The sequence below is a fragment of the Adiantum capillus-veneris genome, chromosome 23, assembly GCF_014529385.1.
Source record: "Adiantum capillus-veneris isolate H3 chromosome 23, ASM1452938v2, whole genome shotgun sequence".
Lineage (NCBI taxonomy): Eukaryota > Viridiplantae > Streptophyta > Polypodiopsida > Polypodiales > Pteridaceae > Adiantum > Adiantum capillus-veneris.
This window is the reverse complement of record NC_140953.1, coordinates 79,252,937-79,278,075: the sequence shown is the minus strand read 5'-3', so window position 1 is coordinate 79,278,075 and position 25,139 is coordinate 79,252,937. Positions and strand designations below refer to the sequence as shown.

General features: G+C 43.4%; 3 protein-coding genes across 4 annotated transcripts; 1 reads left to right on the top strand and 2 right to left on the bottom strand.

Annotated features, from left to right (window-relative positions):
* Positions 1 to 1,166: 1,166 nt before the first annotated feature.
* On the top strand, positions 1,167 to 23,297 carry LOC147428037 (polyadenylate-binding protein-interacting protein 8-like). 2 transcript variants are annotated; one of them, XM_086497362.1, is made up of 10 exons: positions 1,167 to 1,909; positions 3,173 to 3,280; positions 3,403 to 3,447; positions 3,523 to 3,595; positions 3,725 to 3,837; positions 3,942 to 4,001; positions 4,090 to 4,137; positions 4,230 to 4,298; positions 21,971 to 22,032; positions 22,753 to 23,297. In XM_086497362.1, the coding sequence occupies exons 1-10, from the start codon at positions 1,499 to 1,501 to the stop codon at positions 22,808 to 22,810; spliced, it is 1,047 nt and encodes a 348-aa protein (XP_086353488.1). In that variant the 5' UTR covers positions 1,167 to 1,498; the 3' UTR covers positions 22,811 to 23,297. The 2 variants fall into 2 exon arrangements, with proteins under 2 accessions (XP_086353488.1, XP_086353487.1); XM_086497361.1 differs by having other exon boundaries at positions 3,170 to 3,280.
* LOC147428039 (uncharacterized) lies at positions 4,306 to 9,907 on the bottom strand. The gene is made up of 4 exons (XM_086497364.1): positions 9,347 to 9,907; positions 8,881 to 9,247; positions 8,622 to 8,783; positions 4,306 to 8,501 (listed from the first exon to the last, which is right to left on the bottom strand). The coding sequence occupies exons 1-4, from the start codon at positions 9,895 to 9,897 to the stop codon at positions 8,034 to 8,036; spliced, it is 1,548 nt and encodes a 515-aa protein (XP_086353490.1). The 5' UTR covers positions 9,898 to 9,907; the 3' UTR covers positions 4,306 to 8,033.
* Positions 9,916 to 21,963, bottom strand: LOC147428038 (uncharacterized). The gene has a single exon (XM_086497363.1). The coding sequence runs from the start codon at positions 10,956 to 10,958 to the stop codon at positions 10,047 to 10,049; it is 912 nt and encodes a 303-aa protein (XP_086353489.1). The 5' UTR covers positions 10,959 to 21,963; the 3' UTR covers positions 9,916 to 10,046.
* Positions 23,298 to 25,139: the final 1,842 nt, after the last annotated feature.

The window sequence follows — 25,139 nt, the reverse complement described above, 5'->3', positions numbered from 1 at the left end:
TCCACTTCCCAAGTGGCGCCCCTTTGAAGCGTCTTCTTGGCCTCTCTTCCTATTAAAAATGGGCTAGGAAGCATGAGAGATAATAAGCCCCTCCTTGGAAGGCCAAGGGTCCCCAAGGGTGTGAAGATGAGTGTAGCTCAAATGAATAAAAAGAGGCTTGAGAAACAAGCGGATGCTCGAGATCCCTAGCATGAGGTAATCACATATCACCTTGATCGATCGAGTTTGTCTAATGGAAGCACAATGAGACAACAAACGACCTCCTACTGCAGAGGAATCTTTGTTGTAGCCCCTCTTTGTCGGAGTAGTTCAATGCATTCACTTTAGTGGTATGGGAGGCCGTATTTGCTTTCATTTGTTATAATCTCCGATGTCGGAAAAGTACAAAGTGGATAGCCAAGTGTCCCACAATTAAGTATAGCTGCAAGAACTCCTAAATAAGAGGAAACTCTACTACTGCAACCTAAAGAGTCAAAAAGGATATACAAGCGGACGTTAAACACAACAATCTGAAGCTTATCGTTTATTTTTATATAGCAGAAGGTTAATCTTGGCTAAAGATGACGAGAAATGCAAAACTCTAGGGGATCCTAGGGCTATTGTTGGTGGTAAGAAGGGGCTTCCACAGGCAGGGGTAATTGTAAGACAAGACATGATAGGATGGATTTGATTGAAACGCGCCCACACACAAGGAGGGAGGGAGTAATGCTAACTTTACCTCAAAGTTATTTGAGGGGAGGGGCTAACTCAGAAACAGTTACCCCCTCCCGTGGAGGCCCGCTGCCCACTCTAACAAATCGCCCATGCGCATAGGCCTCGAGTGTAACAAGCATTTGGTGATGCAAGCATGGCCATGTGCAATGATGTGGGTATGATGAAATTCTCTCTAAAGTATACATGTGTAAAGTTCACACGTGCGTCCTCCTATGCGAGTGTTTTTGTTCCATTTTGATTTTTCTGGGTCATGAGGAGAGGTGTCCGAGTGTTACTATACAAAAAGGGCCCCCCAAAGGCTCAATTCCTCTATTCTCTCATTCTCTCTCCTCTCTCTATTCTCTCTCAATTTCTGACCCTTCCTTTCAGACTTTTTAGTGTTAGTTGCTCTCCACGTAGGCGCCTAATTTCTGCTCCTCTAAAACTCCACGTATGAAAAAAACAAATTTTTATTTTCTCTCTCGTAACACATTATACAGAGTGTCCCGTCTCTCCACCTCTGCGTCCTACTCCCTGCCCGTCCGCCATAGCCGAGCTCTCCAGCTCGGCCAAAATAGACCCAAACCGCATTGCCAATTTCGCCTTTTACATCGGCAGATGCACCCATTTTCTTCTGGACATCAGATCGCCATAGCTTATCTTTGAAAGTCCATTCTTTTCCGATTCATCTTCTTCTTCCTCTCCCCCCAATTGCAACGCCTACACTAGCCTGCCCAAACCCGCCCACACACACGCCCACACATAAGGACTCCCTCTCTCTCGTAAGCACAATCAGCGAGAAGCTATGGCGGTCATTGAAGCTTCTTCAGCTGTTGCGATCAGCAACGGGGATGCCCACCATCTAGATGAAAGCCTTGGCCGATCGCCACAGCAGATGCCTGGATCACCTCGTCCTGCATGCGCAGATCCAAGCCCAATTCAGAATGCTGAGAATGTCAGCTTAGATTTTGAGAATGGGAGTGTCGAATATGAGAATGGGAGCCCGGGAAACCCCAGCGTGTTTGAAAATGCAAGCAGTGGATCTTCAGCGTCCTCAGAGGGACAACATGATAACGGATTTCATCATCACGACACTATGCGCGAGCTTGAGGATATGTTTTCCAAGCTTAACCCGAATGCGAAGGAGTTTGTGCCTCCGTCGCATTCTCCTGACAGCTTGGCTGCAAATAATGTCAAAAACAATGCCAATCGCAAGGTAATTGTAAGTCTTATATGGATTTAAGTACGTTTGCATTAGGCTAGCAACTCTTAAATCTATGTTGACAATGTGCTTGTGATCATCAAGCACATGCGCACATTTCTGATGTGAGTGCCTGCCGGATGCAGATGAGACAAGCACACACTCCCACTCTGATCAAAGCATAAAGCATGCTCATCCTTTTTCTAGATATAATCGTGCACGTTTTGTACTACTAAAAATTCAGCAGACCTCAAGTACTCTTACTACTTAGGCTCTGTTTTTGAGCTTGATCAACAAATTGACAATGTGCTTGTGAATTCGAAGATTCCATTTTTCAATCATTTTGCTGCTCAGCAGAGTGCTTGTTGCTTATGTTAAATTATTGGATTTGTTGATTTGACTTTATGTTTCTTAGTTCAGGAAAATTATGTAGTTTCTCTAGCATGACCACCATTTTTTTTTGAGCGATAGGTATCGGTGTGTGGACACTAAAATTGATTGAGCTCCAACTTTTGAATGGAAGCCGAAGGATTCGGCAAGCTTTTACTTTGTTTGTTTGGAAGTTGTACATTTTGAGCCTCCGCTTCGATCGTTGAAATTTTTGCATTTGGAGCACTCTGTTGTCGATCATTGATTGCAATTGCAGCTGCCAGTTTGCAGAAAAATATGTGCTGAAGAGGATCATGCAATGTTATAGAATAGGTTTAAACAAACAATTTGGTAGGCATGCAGCATTGTTATATAAACAAATTAGTTCTAGAAGGTTGTGCATTCAAAATTTTTGGTGAACGTTTTTCTGTAGTTACAACTGATAGGGTGTGTAGCATGTAGGTTGATGTTGTAATGAAATTGTAGAGGCCACATACCACTTCATAGGCGTGGAATACTCGTACATTTTGAAGGTTTTAAATTATTTGGTTATGCCTATAGTCATTTTCAAGTGTAGGCTAGGATGATGCCTCCTTGGTAGTTTGTATAGTATACAGGTTGGTGTCTTAGTCTAATTACAGAATGGACATAGAAATTACATTTATTTGGGTATAACAGAATGAGCCTTTGGGTTCTTAGGGTGTGCTTCTATCAAAATTATGTTATGTGATAATCAAAGTGATGTTGTTTTCTCTTTTATCCTTAATGTTGAAACTTTACTAATGGTAGAAACAACAACACTGATTTAATAGGGACTTGAAATAGTTTGATTGGTTCTTATATCAACATGTTATCACGTGCTTGGTCTCATGAAAACTAATGGAGATTTTACGCATTGCTGTCTAGAAGAAGAATGGATATGTCACCAACAAGAGACGCATCAACAGCAGATTGCTGAGGGCGCAACGGGATGACAGTATCCGAAGGACTGTCTATGTCTCTGACATAGACCAACAGGTGATTGCCTTATGGCCAGGCTTTATTTGTGTAGTATTGTGGTTTGTGTCATTATTGATTGATATAGGTTTTCAATACTGCTGAGCAACTCAAACGCACCTTTTCATTGGTCTTAATTGTAGGTTACGGAAGAACAACTTGCTGCACTCTTCCTCACGTGCGGGCAGGTGAGCCGTTGTCTTTTCTTTTCATAAAGTTATAGACCTTTTCAATTGGAGCTAAACCTTGATTGGCTCTTGCAGGTGGTGGATTGTCGTGTTTGTGGAGACCCCAATTCTGTTTTACGGTTTGCGTTTGTGGAATTTACAGATGAAGGTATTTACAACTGGTATCTATTGCTAAGTGCTTCTTTTGATATGACAAAAATGATTGGCTGGATTTCATTTGGCATTTTCTTTTCAACTTGTACGAAGCCCACCTACGCTGTAGTGTTTTTTTGTATAGAGGGAGCTCGCAGAGCACTTAGTCTTGCAGGGACCATGTTGGGTTTTTATCCGGTACGAGTTTTACCGTCAAAAACTGCAATAGTGCCAGTGAATCCCACATTTTTACCTCAAGTATGTTTTTCTTTTGTGATACAAACTATGCAATTTGTCTTTCGTAGGATCTCTTGAAAAAGATTTATTTGTTTTGATTACATGTGAGTACTTTGATCTTGTAGTCCGAGGATGAGCGTGAGATGTGTGCCAGAACAATATATTGTACAAATATTGATAAAAAGGTACCACAATCCTTGCGTCGATTTTATGGGAACCATGCCTTTTCCCGTTTTGTAGTTGATTCCATACCCTCTTGATCTACCTTTGTAGGTTTCTCAGGCAGAGGTGAAACTGTTTTTTGAGAGCCTATGTGGCCAGGTATATTATTGAGTTTTTTCCAAGTAAGCTACAAATGTGATTGTTTATACCTATATGTAATAATTTTGGTATTGATGTATACTTTGCATCAGGTAGCACGTCTAAGGCTGCTGGGAGACTACCGTCATTCAACTCGAATTGCTTTTGTGGAGTTTAACATGGTAAGCGTTGGGATTCTTTATGAAAGTGTTTCTTCTTAGGCCGTTCCAAGACCTGTATTTACAATAACAATTGATTTAGTCAATGGTCTTCGATCAAGAGAAAGACTTTTAAATAAGGTCAGGTGAAGAGTGATTATGTAGGCATCTTTTGATTGACACCTTCATTCTAGGTCTTCTTGTAATCATGGTAACCATAGAGTTTTGATACGAAGTTTCAAAGGTTTAGGAGGTTTTGGTCCATGTCTGAAACGCCATCTGGGAGGTTTCGTAAAGAACTTCAAGATAAATGTTGGCATATAACATGGACACTAAATGATTATGCACATTGTACAACATGTCACACTAAGACATAAACTAGTTGTATCATGTTTAGAGACATGGCTTACTTGAAACTTGAGACTTCAAATAGAATAAATGGAACCCACACAAATCAAGATTTTGGGGTTAAAAGAAATGCGAGTTCAAAGACATGAAGTTGCAGAATTGTATCTACAACATCTTTTGTGGAAGAAACGGGTTTCGTGGCAACTATGCTCCCATTATTTGTCAGTTTATGTAGCACCATGAAAGAGTGCTATGTAGACTGTTTTATTGTGTGCGCATGCTGGTATTGCCTCTTGCATATTCCTTTTTGCATATAGTGTTGGTCACTCTCTCTAGGACGGATTGGCTTCCTACGTCATTGGAATGCTCGATGGCAGAATTAACGAGTTTACATTGTGCAATAAAGGTTTTTTATGGCCAGTGTGGTCGGACGCTTGATGGAGTGAGAATCTTTAGCTTTGTAGTCTAATTACTTGCTGTTTGCGTCTCATACTTCTCAATCCATGGTGTAAAAACATGAGTTCGACAATCATCACCACCTTGGCTTTTCTTGGTCTTCGTATTTGGTCCGCAACATATCGTCTCATTTTGGAGTTCGAGCTATCACACTTACGTCGCTTTTATCAAGTTCTTGTTGTGTTCATGTGCGTCGGCATTAGAGAGCAACATATGATGTTCATTGGCCACCATGACTAGCATCTTCGGTGTCGCTAGTTGGGCACCTTGCACATGGCTGTTCCTAGCAGCCTCATCCTCCCCCTAAAGCCCTTTCTAATGGTTTGTGAAGTACTAAAGTGAGTTGAGATGACTCCTGTTTCAAAGCCTAATGAAACTAAATGGTTCCGAGGCCTTGTCCATTCACGATGTGGCAATGATGAAGGCAAGTTTTACATCAAGTACAATTGTTCGGCCCTTTTCATTCGTCAAGGTTGCTTTCTTTGCCCGATAATCGACCACAGTGTTGTTCTTATGGTACCAAGGGACTCCTAGGAGGACGTCGCAGCCTTCCAAAGGCATGATGTAGAAGTCCTTGTGCCCTAAATACCCCTGACAATGCAACCAAAGTTTGCCAATGACAGGTGCCGCTAGAACTACCTCTGCTGGTGGTCCCATCGTCTCGGGTGTAATCTCGAGCCACATCGCCAATTCAGGTGAAATGAAGTTGGCCTTGGCTTCTCCATCAAAGAAAATCAGGGCTTCTTGATCTTTCACTTTGCCCCAAGCTCGGCAAAGTTTTGTACTTTCATCAATCAGGCTTGGGTCAATACCCATGCAATCTGGTACCAGTTCTGCTTTCATCTTGCCTTTTCTGCCACGTTGCTCTGCTGCTCTAGAACTCTCTGGCCTGTCTTCAGTCTGTTCTTGTTGAGCCTTTTTGGGGCACTTTGCGTAGATGTGTCCTTGTTCCCCGCAACCAAAACACTTCCCCTCTCTGATATAGTTTGCCCTTTCTCGAAGAGTCAGTCGGGGTCGTGTATCCTTATCCTTCTTTTCTTGGGAACTCTTTTTCTTTCTACTTTCATTGTTGGAGGGCTGTCGGGTTCTGTCACAAATGGGAGCGCATAACAATGTAAAATATACTCGGATAAATAGAATTTATCACTTAATACTGAAGCCAAAGGATATAGAGAGAAATAGATAGAGAGAGATAGAGAGTGAGAAGATCGACACAGTACTGGGGACCAGAAGATGGGCTGGTCCCTCCCCGTAATAGTATCTTTATTACTGAGGAGAAGTCTATACAAGCACTTGAACCGAACGTATTACCACGTTCGTTCTAGAATAAGACTTGATGGTTCCCGGAAGCCTCAGCTTCTGATTCCTAGGGCAAAACCCTATTCCCAGGAACTTCCGTTCCTTATTCCAATTCCTCGAGAATCAAGGTTCTCGCCTCTGGATCTCACCTTCCAGACTCAGGGCATGGCATCCCTGCAACTCTTTTCCAACTCTCTTTCCAGAGTCCTCTTCCCGCAAAACAACTCTGCTTTCCCGGACACGAAGTCCTTACTTGGGAATCCCAACTTCCGGATCACAACTTGAGAGACTACCTCTCTCCGATCCGTGGATCTACTTCCCCAACTTGGGTACGAAACCCCTGGGCTGATCTGGCTCTAGTTTCTCAGAGCGCTTTTCTCCTGCAGAGGCTCATACCTTCCTCTGCTCCTACTCCCTCACTAAGAGGAAGTACACCTGCAAACAAATACTCAGAGTTCATAACATGAAAATCGTTACCTTCAAAGTCTCGACGCTCGAAACGCAACTCCGTTCTCGAAAAACAATTCCCCGGAAGAGATCTCTACATAGAAAATCCTCTCTTATAATCTTACACACAGAAGAGGTGTGTTCTCGGGTTCCTTCTCGTAGATCAACCCCGTCTACGACGTTTATGGGCTGAAAACAGAGAAAACCAGCAACTTCTCGCGATGGAAACACGCTTCGTAGGCACTTCTTCGCGAGGGAACTCGCGCATTGGGTCTTGGCGACATCTGGTACACTTGGGGCAGCCATGGGCATCACCGGCAACGTCTTCTTTACGGCTGAAATCTGCAGCAGCATCTCCTCCTTGCAAAGATTGGTCTTCCCCCCTGAGTGAGGGCATGTGATGCTTTTATAGCTCCTAGCCACGGGCACGAATAGCTGAGATCGCGGCCGTTTTTTTGTTTTTTGTTTTTGTTCTGCGAGAAAAAAAAGAGAGAGAAAACGCTGGCTGATCTGTTGCCTTATTTATGAGATGGCTGCCCACTTATTAAGTGGGCGGCCGGCGTATTTTAAAAATAGTATGAACCTGCCCAAAAACTCAATAAAACCTTATAAGTTAAAAACAATGCTTTCACAGCACTTCCCAGGCGTCCCTGGATGCAATCACATGCATAGCTGCAATGCAGACATAGACTTCCTCGCGGGAAAACATCTGCTTTCCCGAAAAGCAATCCCGCTTTCTCAGAAAGCATTTGTTTTTCCTCAAAGTTTCCTCTGAACCATAGTAGTCTCGTACGGTCCCGTACGTTTTGTACGCGTACGATGATGTGCGGTACTAAACGAACTAAAAAAATTTATGATGTACGATGACGTTATGTACGTTCAAATTTAAAAAAACAAATAATTCTCAAGTCTAAGGGCCTAAGGCTTAGGCCCTAATACTTACTTATAGAAACTTGACATTTGTATAGATTACAAGTTAGTAGTTACAATACTACAATGTAAAGAGTCAAGACTCAAAGACTAAAGAGAATGAGCATTACTTAAACCAAAATGATCATTAAAATTTGATAAGTAGAGACCAAGTGGCAAGGGCTACAAAGTACTCAAAAAGTGGCAAGGGATACAAAAAAGTGGGGGGACCAAGTGGCAAGGGCTACAAAGTACTCAAAAAGTGGCACACCATAATAGAGAGACTAAATAGTAAAGTCACTAGTCACTAGTGCTCTCATCATCTTCCTCATCTTCCTCTTCTGAGCCTCGCTCATCAACATCATCCTCTTCCTCACAAGAGTCGAAGGATGACGGCTCATAATGTCCATCACTAATGAGGTTGCCTTCATCATCATACTCTGGCTCTCGAGGCTCTCTATCCTCCATAGTGATGGCCGCCGCACAAGAGCCGCTTTCGGAGCCTCGTCGCACATAGGTCCTAGGAGCCTCCGTGGGTGTTGTTGATGCTTTGCCTCTACCTCTTGTAGCCTTGGCACCTCTGCCTCTTGTAGCCGATGTAACTCCATGGATGACGACCTTCTTGCGTGATCGTGTACGAGAAACCCGGCGATCAATCTCCTCAAGCTCCAAGTAGAGCTCACGAAAAATCATTTGCTCCTCAGGGTCTTGCTCTTTATTGACACTCTTTAGAGTGTCAATCGTAAGTGTGAGCTCATCCACGTTGACCTATTTGACATTTACAACATTGGACAATGAAAACATAATTAGTATATTCAAACTAATTAAAGACTAGACTCTAGAGTATAGAAAATGGAGTGAGTCGTGATTATAATTTATAATTTATACCTGTCGAGCCATAGGCATCTCATGCATAGAGCGCAACATGCGTAAATTGGAGCGACAATAGATAAGTCGCTGTAATTGCTTCGTTGAGAGCTTGTTTCGGATTTTGGTGTGGATGAGGGAGTATGCGGACCAATTATGCTCACATGCTCCCGATGAGCAATCCTAAAACACATCAAGAGAGGCATAAGCTATAAGAGACTATAGTTGAACTTTGAAGAGATTAAGCACAAAATGTAAAAGTTTGAGGCTTGTCGCTTACTTGGCCAAGAACCCTCAAAGCAAGTCGTTTGAGAGTAGGCAATTGATAGCCAAAGCTCTCCCACCAAAATAAAGGCTTCACCAAGGATTGCCGCTTCCAACACAAGTTGGAAGTAAATGCGGTGCCTCGTTGGTCGCTATAGTTGATTACCTCTTGGAGAAATGCTCCAATGTCCTCTTCTTTTAGCACCTTAAAGAGGTAATTGTTGCGCTCCTCAATAAGCTCTTGATTTACAAAGAGTTCGGGCTTCTTGTAAGCCGGATGCAAGAGAGCCGCAAAGTAATGGATAGGTCTCTTCATCCAATCCCACCGCTTTGTGATTAGGAGGAGAATGTCGTCTCTCTTGGGAGAGTCCTCGAGGTAATCACTACAAGAAGAGAGAGGAAATGTACTAAGTAGAGAAACAAGCATGTAGAATTTAGATATATAGAGAATGTATTATATAATAATAAATATGTAGTTATACCGTGTTCCATCGGGAGCCCCATCTAGGATTGTAGACTTCTCAATCTCCTTGTAAGCTTCCTCCATGAAGTGCCATAGAAGCCCAATAGTTGCCCCTTCCATGTCGGTCATGCGGAGAGCCTTGTACAAGGGCAAGATCGCAACGACAAGACCCTTAATTTCTTGCCAAAACTCCTCCCGCAAGCAAAGCCGTTGGATGGCTTTTGCATCTTGTTGGGAAGCGGCGGACTCTCCATTCATCCACTCCTTAAACTCATCGGAGACCATGGTCTTTTGTATTTTGTTTTGCACATCAAAGAGCTGCTCTAGAAGTAGCCACATGGCGGCAAAGCGAGTGGCCGATGGCTTCTTCAACTCAAGGTCGGAGTAGGTGCGGTAAATGGCAAGCACCCTCACTTTGCCATTGATGAAATTGATGATGGAGAGTGCTTGGTTGAGGATATCTTTCACCCAACCTAGCTCCCCTATGTCTTCAAAGAGAAGGTCAAGGCAATGAGAGGCACATGGAGTCCATACTATGGATGGAAATTCCTTCTCTAGCCTCTTACTCATTGCCTTGCAATTTGAAGCATTGTCGGTAATCACTTGCACGACATGCTCCGCACCAACCTACACAAGAGGCATTTGTGACAAGAAGAGTTAAAACTTAAAAATTAAAACATAGGACTCATTGGCAATTGCTCAAGACATAAAGGCTCGATTTACGGTTTTACCTCAAGAATGGCTTGGCGGATGTGCTTCCAAATGAATGCCCCGGTCACTTTCTTCCCTCTCGAACCCGCATCCACCGCCCGTAAGAAGTACGTACCAAGAGGACAAGAAACAAGAATGTTGATGATGCCCCTCTTCTTGCGGTCGCTCCATCCGTCGGAGAGGATAGAGCATCCATACTTTGCCCAACCCGCACGTACGGGCTCAAGTGACTTGTCAATCCTTGCCCTCTCTTCATCAAGCTTCTTTGTTCTCATGTCATGGTATGACACACCCGTCCACCCCTCGCATGGACCAACCGCCGCAATTGCTATGATCATCCTCTTCCATCGCTCCAACCGAAGAATGTTGAAGGAGAGATTGCATTCAATCACCGTGCGGGCAATCTCTATTTCCGCGATTCTTTGTCTCTCCTTGAGGAAAGACAAGGGGCCGGAGCATCCACCCACCGATTTCGCAAGAGAAGTTTGCTTTGCCATCTTCGGAGGCCGGCCACCATCACTTGAAGACCCCTTGGACTTCTTGGACTTCTTGGAGAAGGCACTGCCATCACATGAGGCCGCGGTGGCACCGGTAGCCATGGACATAGTTGGAGAGGCCTCTTCCTCCGAATCGGAGCTATCAACATCCGGCGACACGAACTCATCCGAGGTGACTCTACCCTTGCGTGTCTTCAATGGAAGATACTTTCTCTTGCATTCCGCAAGGATATCTTCGGGGATATTAGGACATGGCCCCGCTTGTCCTCCCATCTTTGTCAAGTGGATGAGGAGACGGGTGACGGAAGAGGTCATAGCTTTTGGGCAATATTTGCACCACCACTTGCAAGAGTTTTGCTTGCCCCCCACCCGCTCAAAATATCGGCAATGCTTCTCAAAGGCTTCATGAAGAGGAGGCGGCATTATGTAGTATGTAGCTAGTAGCTACTAGTATGATGTATGATGTATCAATAGATTAGAGAGAGAGAGAGAGAGAGAGAGAGAGAGAGAGAGAGAGAGAGAGAGAGAGAGAGAGAGAGAGAGAGAGAGAGAGAGAGAGAGACCCAAGGAAGATTGAAGGAGAGACCCGTCACCCAAGGGAGCTTGAAGGAGAGAGATGGTAGACCCAATGGAGACTCGAGAGCTTGAGAGCTTCAATGGAAGCACATGGAGATGAGAGGGTAGAGCATTGAGAGGCTTAGGGCTAAAGCTTGTAGCTTGTAGTTGTAGGTTGTGTTGGATAACAAAGGGGAAGGGTTGCTTAAATAGGAGAGGAAGAGCATGTGAGGCTTGACTCTTGAGCAATAAGCATGGCAATGGCCCATGGGCCATGGCTTGCATTTGGCTTCAAAACTGCCCGCAAGCGGCTCCAAAAGGCCTACAAACTGGACGTTGCAAAATGGTCAAAAAGCTGCCAACGGTCATAAACTGCCGAAAAAAGTCACCGGACGGAACGAACGGAACGCACGGGACGGGACGGGTCCGGCCGGACGGAACGAGAGGTTCCGTTCGACGTACGAAAACTACCCTGCTCTGAACCCATCTTCATTCAAGTGCTTGCTTTTCCTTGTGCACAATTCCAACACAGTTCGGAATTTCCTCCCGACTATGGATATTCCCTTTCCGATGCACCCGTCACCCACCTTGTGACGCATCAGGAATACCCATCACCTAGTCCTTTCCTACCAAACTTATGGTACAATCTCCTTCACGGTGCTCTGTCACCCAGCCTATGACACATCAGAGATGTCCGTTCCCGGATGGTCGGATACTTCTTTCCGATGCTCCCTGTCACCCATCCGATGTGACGCATCAGAAGTACCCGTTCCTGGTGGTCTTACAGATATTCCCGTTCTCAGTGTTCCCGTCATTACTTTAAATGACGCACTAGGAATACTCTGTACTCGGATGTCTCCAGTGAGAAAAGCCCTCTCACTTAAAATTCCAATAATTCATTTAGAATTATTTTTCCTTGGTGTTCCAAGCGAGAAAACCCTCTCACTTATAAATCCAATAATTTATTTAGAATTATTTTTCTGTAAGATAAAGCCAATTTAGCAACAGGTTCTCTGAGTCAGAATCTCATCAGTGGGGTAAGTCAAATTTCCCGAATGTATCGAGAAACCCCGTTTCGCATGACCCATTAATTCTTGAATAGAATTTGACTTTTGTTCAAGGCAGTAGTCTCGGATCTCTGTAGGGAGTCTGCAACAAAACCGCTCAATCTGTTCCTTAAAAGAGACCTTCTTAAATGAAGAGGTTGGTAGAAAAGAGTCCCAAAACCTCTTGCAATAAGCATCCAGAGAATCTCCCTTGGTCATTCAAAGATGGTTCCAAGCGGTTCGTATATCCCGTTCGTACTCCCGGGTCAGCCAAGAAGAAATAAAGAGCCTTCTGAATTTCAACCACTCGACTGGAGCCTCTTTCCTCAAAAGAAGAGTGGTCCACCATGTTCGAGCATTTCCTTTGAGAAAAGATGCAGCCCTCCTAATCTTGGAGTGCTCTGAGTAGTGCCTTCTAGAGAAGGCTATGTCAAACTGTTGGATGAAGGCCAAAGCCCTCAGAGCATCTCGAAATGTAGAGAAGGATTCAAATTTTATTGACCGTCCACCTTCTTTAAATTCTTTTGCTTTCTTGCTCTCGTCTTCGAGAAAGTCATATTGGTTGGCTCTGTATAAGTGCTTTCTTGCATAAAACATATGGTCATCGGAGTCCGAACTGTCAGAGGATGACTCCTCTATAGAGCTATGAGAAACTGGACGAAATTTAAATTTCTTTGCCTTTTTCTTGCCCTTTCCGAAGCTTTGCTTTTTGCTTCGCTTTTTGCCCTTTCTGTCCTCCTCGCTCGAGTTCGACGAGCTAGAAGAACTGTCAGAAGAAGAGGAAGAAGAAGAATTGGGTAGTCCTTCAAAGCGTACACGCTTCTTGTGCTTTCTTGCGGATGCAAAAGAAGATTGACGGCCCAAATAACTAGGGTATTCAGTCCCCTTCTTGCGCTTTTTCACTTGCTTTTTGGTTTGATTGTTCGCGTCCAAAAGCTGACTGATCTGAGTCTGAACCACCTCTTGAAGTTCTTGTTCTGTAAACATCCTCGGAGAAGGAGGTTTCTTGATTGCCGGTTTGATTAGTGGTTCGGTGACTTTCTGCCACTGAGTGTGCACTTCAGCGATGGATTGCGGAGATAAAATTTTTGCAATCTGAGGATCTTTCGCAAATTTGATACCTGCTTTGTTCAGTCATCAACTTGCTGTCGACGTTCGATCTCTTGAAGTTCATACCGAGTAGGCCGAGGTGGCCCGTACTCTTCCTCTGTTAAATCGTTTAAATCTTCTGCGTGATCTCCTCCCGCATCAGCAGATGCAGAAGAAGTCGACTCATTCTTTTTGGAATCCATAAGTGTCGCAAATTTCCGGGTAGAAGAGAAATCGGTTGTGCTCTGATACCACTGTAACAAACTTGGACACCCCAAGTCAAGATTCTACGGTGACACAGGAGAGATTTACTTCAAAACTGTTCACAAGAGACGACACGGCCCGGGGTAGTTCCGTGCCAAGAGGTATTGGCCCCAAAGACTGGCGCCCTTTCGGTATTTATTTTTATATTAATTTGTGTGTAAAGTACAAAGAGTCCGCGGGTGCTCACTCTCAGTCTTTGCGTTGAGATGCTCTGAGAAATGAGCCCCTAAGGCCACTTATAAAGATTACTTGGGATGCCAAAGTCAGAGCCCCAAAAACTCAAACTTAAAAGCTTCTAAATTTTAGAAGCAATTGGTCTTCAAAACTGCCAAAAGCTGGTAGCACAAAACTCGGAGCGTCCGTACGGCATGCCACGCCAGCGTGTCAGCACGTTCTGCGGGATTCCGTACGTTGCTACGTCAGCATGTTAGCGCGTTTTGCGTGATTCTGTATGTTGCTGTCCGTACACTGCCACGTCAGCAGTCAATGCATTTTTCGGGAACCTTTGTGTGTGTCTCCGGGTGGCAGAGCTAGGTCACTAGTTTGTGACATTTAACATCGAACTTATTAGCCACTCCCACCCTTACTTCGTCATGCATCGGGCGTGCTCCTGTCTTCATCTCTCTATCTTACAGGGCATAAGCCGTAAGGAATTCAAGATCACTTGCAAGAGAAAAAGGAGTTCGTTTTTGCCCTAAAAAGCTCTAAAAACATGCTTTTTGACGTTTTTCTGTGTTGCAAAGACTTTTAAAAATCTCTTTGACGGTTGAGAATTTGGATATGTGACAGAAGGTAAAGTTGATCCTCTCAACAAGCTCGACACATTGACAGGAATGGATTTTAAATCCAACAAATTTGGAAAGTTAGGGTTTCAACATGTCGAATTAATGTTTGTGGAAGATCTTGTTATTTGTCTACAAATAACAGTAATAGGAGCGAGGAACTCACATTTGTAAGCATTGGGAAGCATGGAGTTAGACATCCACTCTTTTGCAACGAGGTGAGCCATCTCCTTGAAATGTTACCTGTTTTGCTGGTGAAATCGAGGATAAGATGGTGAGGAATTCCCATATGAAAGCAATTGGGAGCAATGACGGTTCAAGAATGGACGAGATCACGATTGAAGATACGAATCATAATTTTGTTTAAAATTTGAATGAATGATGATGATATATGATGAAATAAGATTCAAGTACATCAAGATTCCCATATAAATGAGATGATTGTGAATGAGATGACTGGATACTGTGGTGAGCGCATCAAAAGTTCCGGCGGGATGAGATGGCTACACATGGATCTAGGTGCATCAAGACTTTTGAATGGATGAGATGACTAGATTGAATGATTGAAACAATGTGAACTAAGTGTGTGATTTGTGAATGGCATGTTCAATGAATGTACGTTGTTGTGGGCTCTAGTACATGAATACATAGAGTCAGTGTCTACTGAAGAAAGTTTCTGCCCTAAAATTGTTTTGCAGGTGTAATCGAGGACGATTACTTTCTTTCAAGAAGGGGGGATGTCACAAATTGATGATGTGGCAGCTGTACGGATTTCCGCAATTCGCGGTGACATGATGACGTGGTAGGTATACAGATTTCCATGATTTACGTTGGACAGCTTTGGGCACTAGCTTTTGGGCCAGATGCTTTTTAAGTTTGAGCTTTTCATGTAAACTGCTTTTCATATGTGTAGAGGGCTCAGTCTCTAGCACGCTTCTGGGTGAAGGTGTAGAGCGTGGAGTATTGGCTTGTACCGAGTTGAAGCAATATAAAGAAATACCGAAAGGAGCGCCAAGGTTTGGGGCCTAAGCAAGCTAAGACCATCGGGCATTAACTGCGAAATGGATGGAGGAGGAGGACCTAGGAGATGCTCCTCGGATTTGGAACTTTACCTTGACGCTTTTGATCTAGCAGTGGCTATTCCAAGAGTTCCCACAGATGAGCGGGTTGAATCTGGTGCAAGCGGTGTTAGCGTGCAAACGACAAGAAAAATGAGTGCCTCTATAGCCTTGCACGAATCACACCGTCAGAAGGAAGAACTATTACACTGCCGAAAACACCTGTAGAGATTTATGAAAAACCCTTCAAGCATGAAACACACTCGAAATTAGGGGAAACCAAGGACATCATGACGAAGCTCGTCTCGTGGAGATGTCCGTAGAGTATCCATAGACAAAAAATAGATGAAAGATGAAAGAGTTATGGCCACTCAAAACCGGGGGTGTACTCTTTCTTGCTAAAAAATGAGCTCTTTGGAAGTTATGCAGGTGTTGCAACTATTAAAATGGGGGTCTTTTTTATCTTTTATCCCCAAAATTTTCCTCTCTCTTCTTAGCTGACAAGGCTCTTTTTGTAGGCCTTTTTTAATTGGTTCATTTTTGTCCTTTTTTGGGTAGAAAATGAGGTGTCGGTGACCTTTTGACCAAGGGAATGGGGTGGGGGCAAGTGTCCAGTGGACCAAAATGTGACAAGGCGCCTCGGCAGGCAGTGTGGACAGTAGGAAAAGGCGCCCCTCCCCCCAAGAGCCCACAAGCCCATCAAGCAAAGCTCTCCACAAGGTGATACAACTAATGGGGGTTCCCCCTTTAGCCTATATATCCCCCATTCTCCTCTTTTCCCTTCTCATGTGGGATAATTCCCATGCAACATGGCAACTTCCTCCCCAATCCTCCCAACTCCCTCATGCCCAATTAATTTCCAGCTTCTTTTCTAAGCAGAAGATCTTCTCGGACAACCTTCCCCAAAGCATAACTTGCTGCTCCGGTCACCGAATGACACATTGTAACACATGGCTTGGAGCCCATCATCTCGGCTACTTCTAGAAATCTTAAATCTCAGCTTTCCAATTCCAATCATCAAGTTGGCCCAATTGCCTTTGTTGCATGCACCTGCAATCACTTTCTAAGTTGAGACAGCCCAATTCGGATGCTCATAACTTACGATGTACCAATCCGATTCTCGGGCTATAAAGCACGGCTGGAAGTATTTATTAAAAACCATGTCTTGGAGACTTGAACAACTCAAAACATCAGCATCCAAGCCTGACAAAACCACACCTTTGTACATGAATTTTTACATGGACTTGTAGGGCTATGTACACATATATACATGAGGCCAGTGGGCAAGCTTTTTGGCATGACCTAATGACTTTATGCTCATCTAAAAAATGATGACATAGCTTGCGAACCTTCCCTAGCCTGCTTGATCATTCATGACAAGCAGAGATTTCTAGGGTGAACAATTGCTGTAGCTCATTCCCAGAAACCTCATTTACATTCTCAGATGTTTTCACACTGTCTTCCTCTATTGATAGCATCTCATCTGTCACAATTGTCATCAAACGTGCCAGATATTTCTTCAATCTATAACCATTAACACGGTATTTATGCTGTGCACCGTCCAAATCTGCCAGCTGATATGTGCCATTGTCAAACTTGCTCACAACAGTAAAAGGACCTTCCCACTTGATTTGAAACTTTTTTTGAAAGGTATTGTCCAACTTACTATTGTATCGTAACACAAGATCACCCTTTTCAATTCCCTTATCCTCCACATATTCATTAGCCTTTATCTGAGCTTTATTTGACACTTCCTCATAGTAGTTCAAAGCCAAAACTCTGTCCAATTGCAAACATTGTAGATCCAATAGTCTTTTCTGCCAGGTATCTCTTTGCTCTTCATCTCCCAATGAAAGCAATTTGAGTGCAAGAATATCTCCACTTCAATTGTCAATAATGCTTCCTTGTCATAGACCAAGTGGTAAGGAGAAAACCCTGTGCTCGTTTTGATAGCAGTTTTGTAGGCCCATAATGCACAAGGCAACTATGAATCCCAAGTTTTCCCATGTGTCTGGGTCATCTTTGTCAAGATTTTCACCAACTCTCCATTGAACCTTTGATTGAGACCATTGCATTGTGGATAATAAGGAGAACTGTATCCGTGCTGTATGTTGAGCTTTTCGCATAGAAAGTCAAACAGTTCTCCTCTAGATTTCGGTCCTCTATCAGAAAGTAATTCTAATGGCACACCAAACTTGCAGCATATATGCTCATATACAAACTTTTCCATTTTCTTACTGGTAATCTGCTTGACAGCTTTAGCTTCTGTTCATCGTGACAAATAATTCACTACTGTCAAAATGTAAGCATTCCTTTTGCTAGTAATTGTCTTTCGTAATTCAGGCTTCAAAATTCTCTTTCCCATTTTTTGACAAGGCAAACAAGACTTGCACCAATGGTTAACATCCCGTTGAATGCTTGGCCACACATAGCCTTCTTGCAAAATTATATGCAACATGATCTTCATGGCAAAATGGCCTCCACAAGATCCTTCATGATTTTCTTCCAAAATTTTGTAAATTTCCTCTTTCCAGGATACACTACGCAAAACCAAATCACTTCTTTTCATGTAAAGCACATCATCAAGTATTTTGTATTTCCTAACTTTCCTTGTAAAAGCATATTTTTTGGAGGATGGTAGACCTTCAACCAAAATAGCTTAACAGAAAATCCATCTCCTTTGATAACACTTCCCTCCCATGATATAAAGGGGCATTTTCTTTCAACACAAACCCAGTTTAGGATTCTTATTCTTCCATACTCCTATACTTGCTTCACGACCAACAAGGCATCTTTTTTGATCTATAAGCGTCTAATTTTGTAAGGTGCAGCGGAATGAATGTGGAACTTTGCTCAAGATGAGTGCTCCGAACTGTGCTCAAGGTTCCTTTTACTTACGGAAGGGAGAGCCTTCCGTTCTTAATGAGAGAGTGCAATGGATACAAACAAAGTGAATGGACACTGTGAGTGAAGGTGCATGAGACTGAGAGATAGAGAGAGGAGAGAATACGACACCAGAGACGTTGTAAAACCCTCCTCCGAAGGCCCCACTCTCAATGGTGAGAGCGGTCTACTTATGATTGCATAAATCTCTACAATGCTTGGACTTGCCGACGATGTCGACGACGATGACGAGACGGGCTGAAATCTGCAAATCTTTCTTTGCTAAATTCTGACTCTATGTCGGTGACGATGTCGATGGCGACGATGCGACGACGACGCGCTGAAATCGCAGATGCTGAAATCTGCGTTTTCCGGGCTGAAACTCAAACTTCACTGGATCTGACCGTACGGCGAGGATTTGCTGCGGGAAGGTGAGATCTGCGAGGTTCGGGGGTTCTACTGCGGAGTCTGACTGTTGAAAACTGAAAACGCTGGTGCTACTGTTGCTTTTGTCGTGAAGATCTGCAAAAACGGCAGGTCTCTGGCCGATCCAAAAAGCTAGGTTGATTTGGGGTTCTGTGGTGGAAAACTGCTAATGCTAGGGCTGATCTGCTGTTGTGGGGGGAATTTGCTAACGCTAGGGCCGATCTGCTGACTACTGTTGCCGTGAATCTGCAAGTGCAAAAACGCTGGTTGATCTGATGCAAAAACGCTAGGCCTCTTGCAATGCTGAAAACGCTAGAGTTGTCGCGGGGGTTGGTCTTGTTGAGAAGTTGCCTGTTGAGCAAGGTGCTCCTGCTGCCTCTTCTCCTAGAAAGTGCTAGTGCTAGGTTTCTACTTATACAAACTTAGTAAATTTGCCCTACCTACTTTTCAACAAAAGTCACTTAAAAATAATAAGTGAAAAATGTCAAAAATAGGGAAAATAGGTCTATGCACTGTAAAAATGCTCTAATGGAAATCTGATGATCATGCTGTGTGCAACCAGAGGATATGCATCTACTCTTAAGTGTTTGGACATGCACGGTCTGCGAACAGACTCACAAAAGTGCCAGATCACTTCCTATTCTAGACTAACTTGATTGAATTGAACCCTGGTCATGCTGTAGGTTGTCCACGGACACGTAGGGTTGGATGTGTCACATGGCATCCCCCTCCTTTTCAAAGTGAGGTATTGGTACCGAACTGTATGGTGTCGAGGGAGATCGCCAATAGCATCCGGAATCTTGGAAGGGACTCTTCGTTGGCGCACTCTGATGTGTGGGTCGTGCGGTACTTGAACTTCATAAAGGTCTGCAAAGCTTGCTTCTTTGCGCCGCGCCGAAAGTGACACAAAGTCTTCTGTGGCTCCTTCGATGCTTCAACTTCGTCTAGGGTCATGCTTCTTCCTTCTTCAAGAATCTCCATGGCTGAAAATTCTTGAAACCATTTCCAACACAAAAACATGAACATACCTATTCTATGTAAAGTGATTGGAAAAAATCTTGTCTTCCTCAAAGACTGTGCATGCAATGTAGATGAACAAAGAGACGGAGTGTCAAACCGTTCACCACACACACGCAAACAATGAGATCGAATCTTGTCGTGCTGATCTAAATCAATCAACTGTGGCAAAACACAATGGAAATGCCCATGCTTGGTGCTCATACTTTCTTGTGCTCTTTCTAGAACTGTGTCGTGCCAAGGAAGAGACATGGAATGTGACTTCCTTGAATGCATACTTTTCAGCTTTTCATGAGAAATCCGCATACATCCGTGCTCAACGTATAATATGTCATGCCTAAAAAAAGGGATCACATAAAGACGCCGACCAAAATACGGGAAACGATCACGAATGAAACACTCGAACAATGCGTGTTGACAAATCACTCAAACACATAATACTTCCTGTGGGGGTTCTTTGGACCTTGACTCGAGAGCCAAGATCGGTTCCTTGTGATCAATTGAATCTGCAATGAGGTTAGCTTCGCTAGAAAAAGCATCAACTAAACCATCATCCTTGTGAACAATCACATCGTGGTCATACAAATCATCATGCTTGTCATGTCATCCAAATCATCATGCTCATCATTATCATTCAAATCATCATGCAAATCTTGTGTGTCATGCTTTGGAGAAGAAGAGACTGAGAGAGTCTCCTTTTCCCGAATCTCTTGAATCTGTGCCTGCACTTGAGAAAAGAGTCGCAAGAACTCTTTCATGTGTTGGTACTCCCCTTGGGTGCTCACCTTGATTGCATACTGTTTGTAGTGAATTCTGATGCAGTGATAGAGGATACTCACATGAGACTAGAGTTTGTTGCCGCTCTGTCTGAGGCTTCCTGCTCCGTGGCTAAGTGGGATCCTGTTTGTGTGGTAGACTCATCCGGCAAACGAGTATTGGATCCTGTGCTCTCACCTGATGCATGGATTTGGGAGAGCAGGTCTCTCTCACGGTTATCATGGGACTCTGGGGAGTCTGGCCCTTAGCTGCGGATCAGCGTCAAACAGTTTACTTTTTGGAGTATTCAGCTAGCATTGGTCGGCATATTCTATTGCAACAGCTGAGTTTTGATAGTCGGCCTACGTTGTTGTAGTCTTGGCTGGATGCTGCCGTATCTCATGCCTTCATGTACAAATTTTGGTCCTTTCTCTAGGATTTGTGGATCAGTGCTGTGGTCCATAACGATCGGACTTGTTCGGGCTCCACCTTACATGCAGATGATACTATTAGCCCCTGCCTTCGGGTTTGCCCAGATGCACATATGATCTAATGCGCAGTTTGTGCGCTGCTATGTCGGGTGGGTGTTTGCCAACGATAGAAGCTCCATGTGATGGACAATGCGATCACCATGTCTCAGCAAAGCAAGGCCATCCTAATATAGCGAAAGAGAGAGGCAAGAGGTAGAAAGCACTTGGGTGTACACTACACGTGCATAACTTCTAGCGCTTGCATACCATCGTTGATTATGAGTGGGTGGGTTCAAGAGTCAGAGAGGCCTACATTTTAGGGGTAATGGCTGCCTTCAAGTTCCACCATTGGTCCATTTCTCTTCTGCTTCCATCAACTTCGGAATAGAAAGTACAGATAGACTGCAACGCAGAGGATTAAGGGCATAGGAACCCATGGGGTAGGAATAATTCTATCCTCGTACCAACGTGAGGATTTAGGGTAATTCTGTATATTATTGATGTTGCATGACTTGAAAAACTTAGAACTTAAAGGGTTGAGACGCATAAGAAGAGACTCAGAGACTAGAAAGGGAATCAAATTGATTGAAATTAAAGTGTGCGGTTGTGTGATCATGTGTTCAGACTATGGTACAACATTCTTTCATATGGGAGATGAGTCGATGCTTATGAATAGTCATGTCCCATCACGTAGAGACACATCCTTAGCGTGAATGGGCACATCCTTTAATGAATGCTGCAACGATTTGGTTCAGAGCCGCAGTCATTGGATGAAGTTGCAACATTGGACAAAGTGTCGCACCCAGACGGGAGGGTACACCTTTCTCGTACTTGCAACAATTGCCACTGTCTTAATTTATACAACCCATTTATGAATGCAGCTAGTGACTTATTGAGTCGTTGTGCTCTGTATTATTGTTATCAGCCTGCTTGTTCGTTGATTGTGATTGGTCTCTTTTTGGTCGGGTATTATCTGCAATTTTCTTTTGATCTGATACATCTACTCTTGCAAAAATGGTTGATTTGACCGTGTAAAATGGGCGGCATCCAAAGCTAATTGTTAACTGTGGTTGGGTTGTTTTCTGCCAGGCTGAGAGTGCTATAGCTGCTTTAAACTGCAGCGGCGCGATATTGGGTTTGCTTCCAATCAGGTTCTCTCTCTCTCTCTCTCTCTCTCTCTCTCTCTCGCGCGCGCGCGTGCACTGTGTCTGGTGTGAAGAAGTTTGATAGAGTCTGATAGCTTGGATTGAAAAATGCATTGAATGCGTTTCGCTTAATTCAAGCTCTTCACTAGTGCTCGTCCAAAATTATTTGCTCTCTTTTTGAGATAAGTTAGGAAAAAATTGTGTGTTTAGGCAATTTAGTCCTTAGAGATGGCCGTGGAAAGACAACTTTAGTCCTTGGTTTATTTCTTTTTCTAAATTTGATGGATTCTGTGCTGTGTATTGGGTGTACTTTCCTGAAAGGGTGTTAATTTAAGACCTCTTGAGATTATTAGGTTTTAGAAAACAACAGAGTTTTAAACCATTTTTTTTACAGGACTCTTGTTAAAAGAGTTTTGTCCAGGATAGTTGCTCTTTCCATGTGCATAGGGTCCTCCCTTCCCTTCATGCATGCGCACGTGCGCATGGAGATGCATTGTTGAAGTGTCAAACTTTCACTAATTTTACAGCAAATTTAGATTTGTTGGTACTCCAGGCATTCTAGAATCACTAATCAAAGAAGGAATGGTAAGATTTTACTCCCTTTTGGTTGAGCTTAGTGCAGTACAATCAAATTCTGACAACTAACAACGAGATTTTATTTTTGTTTAGCGTTGGGAGCTCTCTTAAAGGGTATTGATTCCTTTTCTTTTTTGGGTTTTTCTGCAGAGTCAGCCCGTCCAAGACGCCAGTGAGACCTTGCATGACTAGGCCATTTTTGATATGATGATATATAGAGGCAACACAAAAGGCTCTCAATTTTTTCCTTTGGAGGTACAAGTAATAGCAGGTGGCCAAGAAGGCCACCTCTGAGGAACTCTTCCCAAGTCTCTCCATCTAATCCTACTAAGTGTACTTTAGTTGGCCAGAGGTTAGAAGGGACATGACAAGAGTAAGAGAAAAAAGTTTACACAAGAATTTTCTTCTTATTTGAGTAGTTTGAGGGATTGCAAAACTCCATCTACGAGCAGAGCGCCTCGCTGAAGAGGGGTCTGCCGTCGCCAGTCGATGACTTCCATCTTCGGTCAATTTCTATGCAGCATTTACGGCAGCACGTTGAAAAGGAGCATCTTAAGGGGCTTTGCTGCAAATCTCGCCTTTGATTTGATGTTCTTTGTAGCAAGTAGTTGACAAACAGGACTTTAGATTCTTTTGTGCTTTGATACTGGATCTTTTGCTGATTTTCCAAATAATTGCTGGCCTTGGCACTTGAATCAGAGTCTCTCTCTCTCTCTCTCTCTCTCTCTCTCTCTCTCTCATTGTGACATCTTTCCTTCCCTTCTCCTGGCATAGTCTAGTGTATGGGACGTCGGTTTGACTGAGTGTATGCTATGCACCGCTTTTGACAAAAGCATCACATATGAATGATTTGTGTACTTTTTTGAGTATTTGGATTATTTCTCAAAGCCTAAAGAACAGGTTTTGAACTGTTATTTCCTAGACTTGAGGTGATTGAGGGTTTATAATAGTGGTAGTATTGGTTTTGGTTTTGACATGTTAGAGAGAGAGAGAGAGAGAGAGAGAGAGAGAGAGAGAGAGAGAGAAGAAATCATGTGCGAGAGAGAGAGAGAGAGAGAGAGAAGAAATCATGTGCGAGAGAGAGAGAGAGAGAGAAGAAATCATGTGCGTTGTGTAGAAGTCGGAATCCCCCTGTGTGCATGTGGAACGTAGACCAATGCATGGATAGTGTGGCACAGTTTGAAGGCATTCCCACTTCTGACATGATTTCTTCTCTCTCGCCCTCCCCCCCAAATGGTTATTTCAATAGTGGGCAAGTGGGCAGCTTGGGATAAAGTTAAATACGGAGTTTTTGTTCTTTCATCAGGGCGATGGAGAGCATAGAAAGTCACATCGAGGCCATGTCGTCACCATGAAAGTTGAAACATGAGGGAAGTATGAAGCTGCTGTATTGTGTAGAGAAACCGACATTTGAGCTTGGCAGAGGTATGGTATCGTGAAAACCACACAAAAGCATGCTAACATGCCAAAAGTATCTCAACCTTTGAACACACAAGGGAGTGATACTGCAATGGAATGGAAATTCTTCAGCTTAAAGCAGCAGGAGTGAGAGCAACGATACAAGGACGTGAAGCAATGAGTCATGGTGTTTGCATTGGAGACATTGTTGGGCTAAAGAAAGAGTGGGACACCTCTACAACTTTATAGCCCAAGAGCGTTCAAACTTCCAACCTTAGCACCAAAAACTATACCAACACAATAAGAATCCTAACGAAATGATCTACTCTTTTGGGAATTTACAAGCACACGCCCACCAAAAGGAACATACCACATAAGAGCAAAACTCTGTCAAAGCATGGATTTACAGCACGCGCCGATCACTGCATATGAAGACAAAGGCCTCCCTTTTCACTGTTGAACATACACAAACCCACAATTTCAATACCAGTTCCACAATTCATAGATATATGCCTTCCCAATGTTTGCACGCAGCTTGTCCCTAGGTTGCCATAGCCATAACCTTGCAGAGAATTAGTTGTAATTTCAAGAGCATAACTCTAATTGGGGCACTTTAAAGCTTGGAAGAAAGCTTGAAAAATGCATGGCGAGAAAGTTGAAGATGATCAAAATTGATTATGCATGTAGTTATGTGTAAAATTGATGTGAATAGAGAGCTGTCCCAATACGACTACACATAGAGAAAGCAAAGCGAGGACAAAAAATTGCATCCAAATTCATGAAGGAGCCACGACGATCCAAAACATACAAATTTTTAAATTTTGCTTGAACGTTTTTAAGTTTTTACATGAGTTTGTCATATACAAGTCTCACTTTAAAAACTCACTAATGGACACTTACAATAATCCGATAGTTGGCGCTACACTGGTGACTTGTTCTGTATGTACATGTGCTTGTTCTAAAAAATCCACCAAAAGAAAGTCTACACACTTTTGACATCAGGTGTTAGGTCCAAACGGGGTGTGTCACCCGTCTTGATGTCTTTGTCCTTCACCTTCTCATTTGCCTTCACTTGATTGTTCTTCAATACCTGTTCATAATGCTCAAAAACTAGCAACCTGTTTAATTGTATACATTGC

Bases quoted from the DNA above. Each gene is read 5' to 3' on its own strand.
- LOC147428037 (XM_086497361.1), top strand. From the start codon at position 1,499: ATGGCGGTCATTGAAGCTTCTTCAGCTGTTGCGATCAGCAACGGGGAT. The intron at 3,281-3,402 runs GTGATTGCCTTA...TCTTAATTGTAG, and splicing joins TCTCTGACATAGACCAACAG to GTTACGGAAGAACAACTTGC. The intron at 3,448-3,522 runs GTGAGCCGTTGT...TGGCTCTTGCAG, and splicing joins TCTTCCTCACGTGCGGGCAG to GTGGTGGATTGTCGTGTTTG.
- LOC147428039 (XM_086497364.1), bottom strand. From the start codon at position 9,897: ATGAGTAAGAGGCTAGAGAAGGAATTTCCATCCATAGTATGGACTCCA. The intron at 9,248-9,346 runs GTATAACTACAT...CTCTTCTTGTAG, and splicing joins GGGGCTCCCGATGGAACACG to TGATTACCTCGAGGACTCTC. The intron at 8,784-8,880 runs GTAAGCGACAAG...GATGTGTTTTAG, and splicing joins CTTTGAGGGTTCTTGGCCAA to GATTGCTCATCGGGAGCATG.
- LOC147428038 (XM_086497363.1), bottom strand. From the start codon at position 10,958: ATGCCGCCTCCTCTTCATGAAGCCTTTGAGAAGCATTGCCGATATTTT.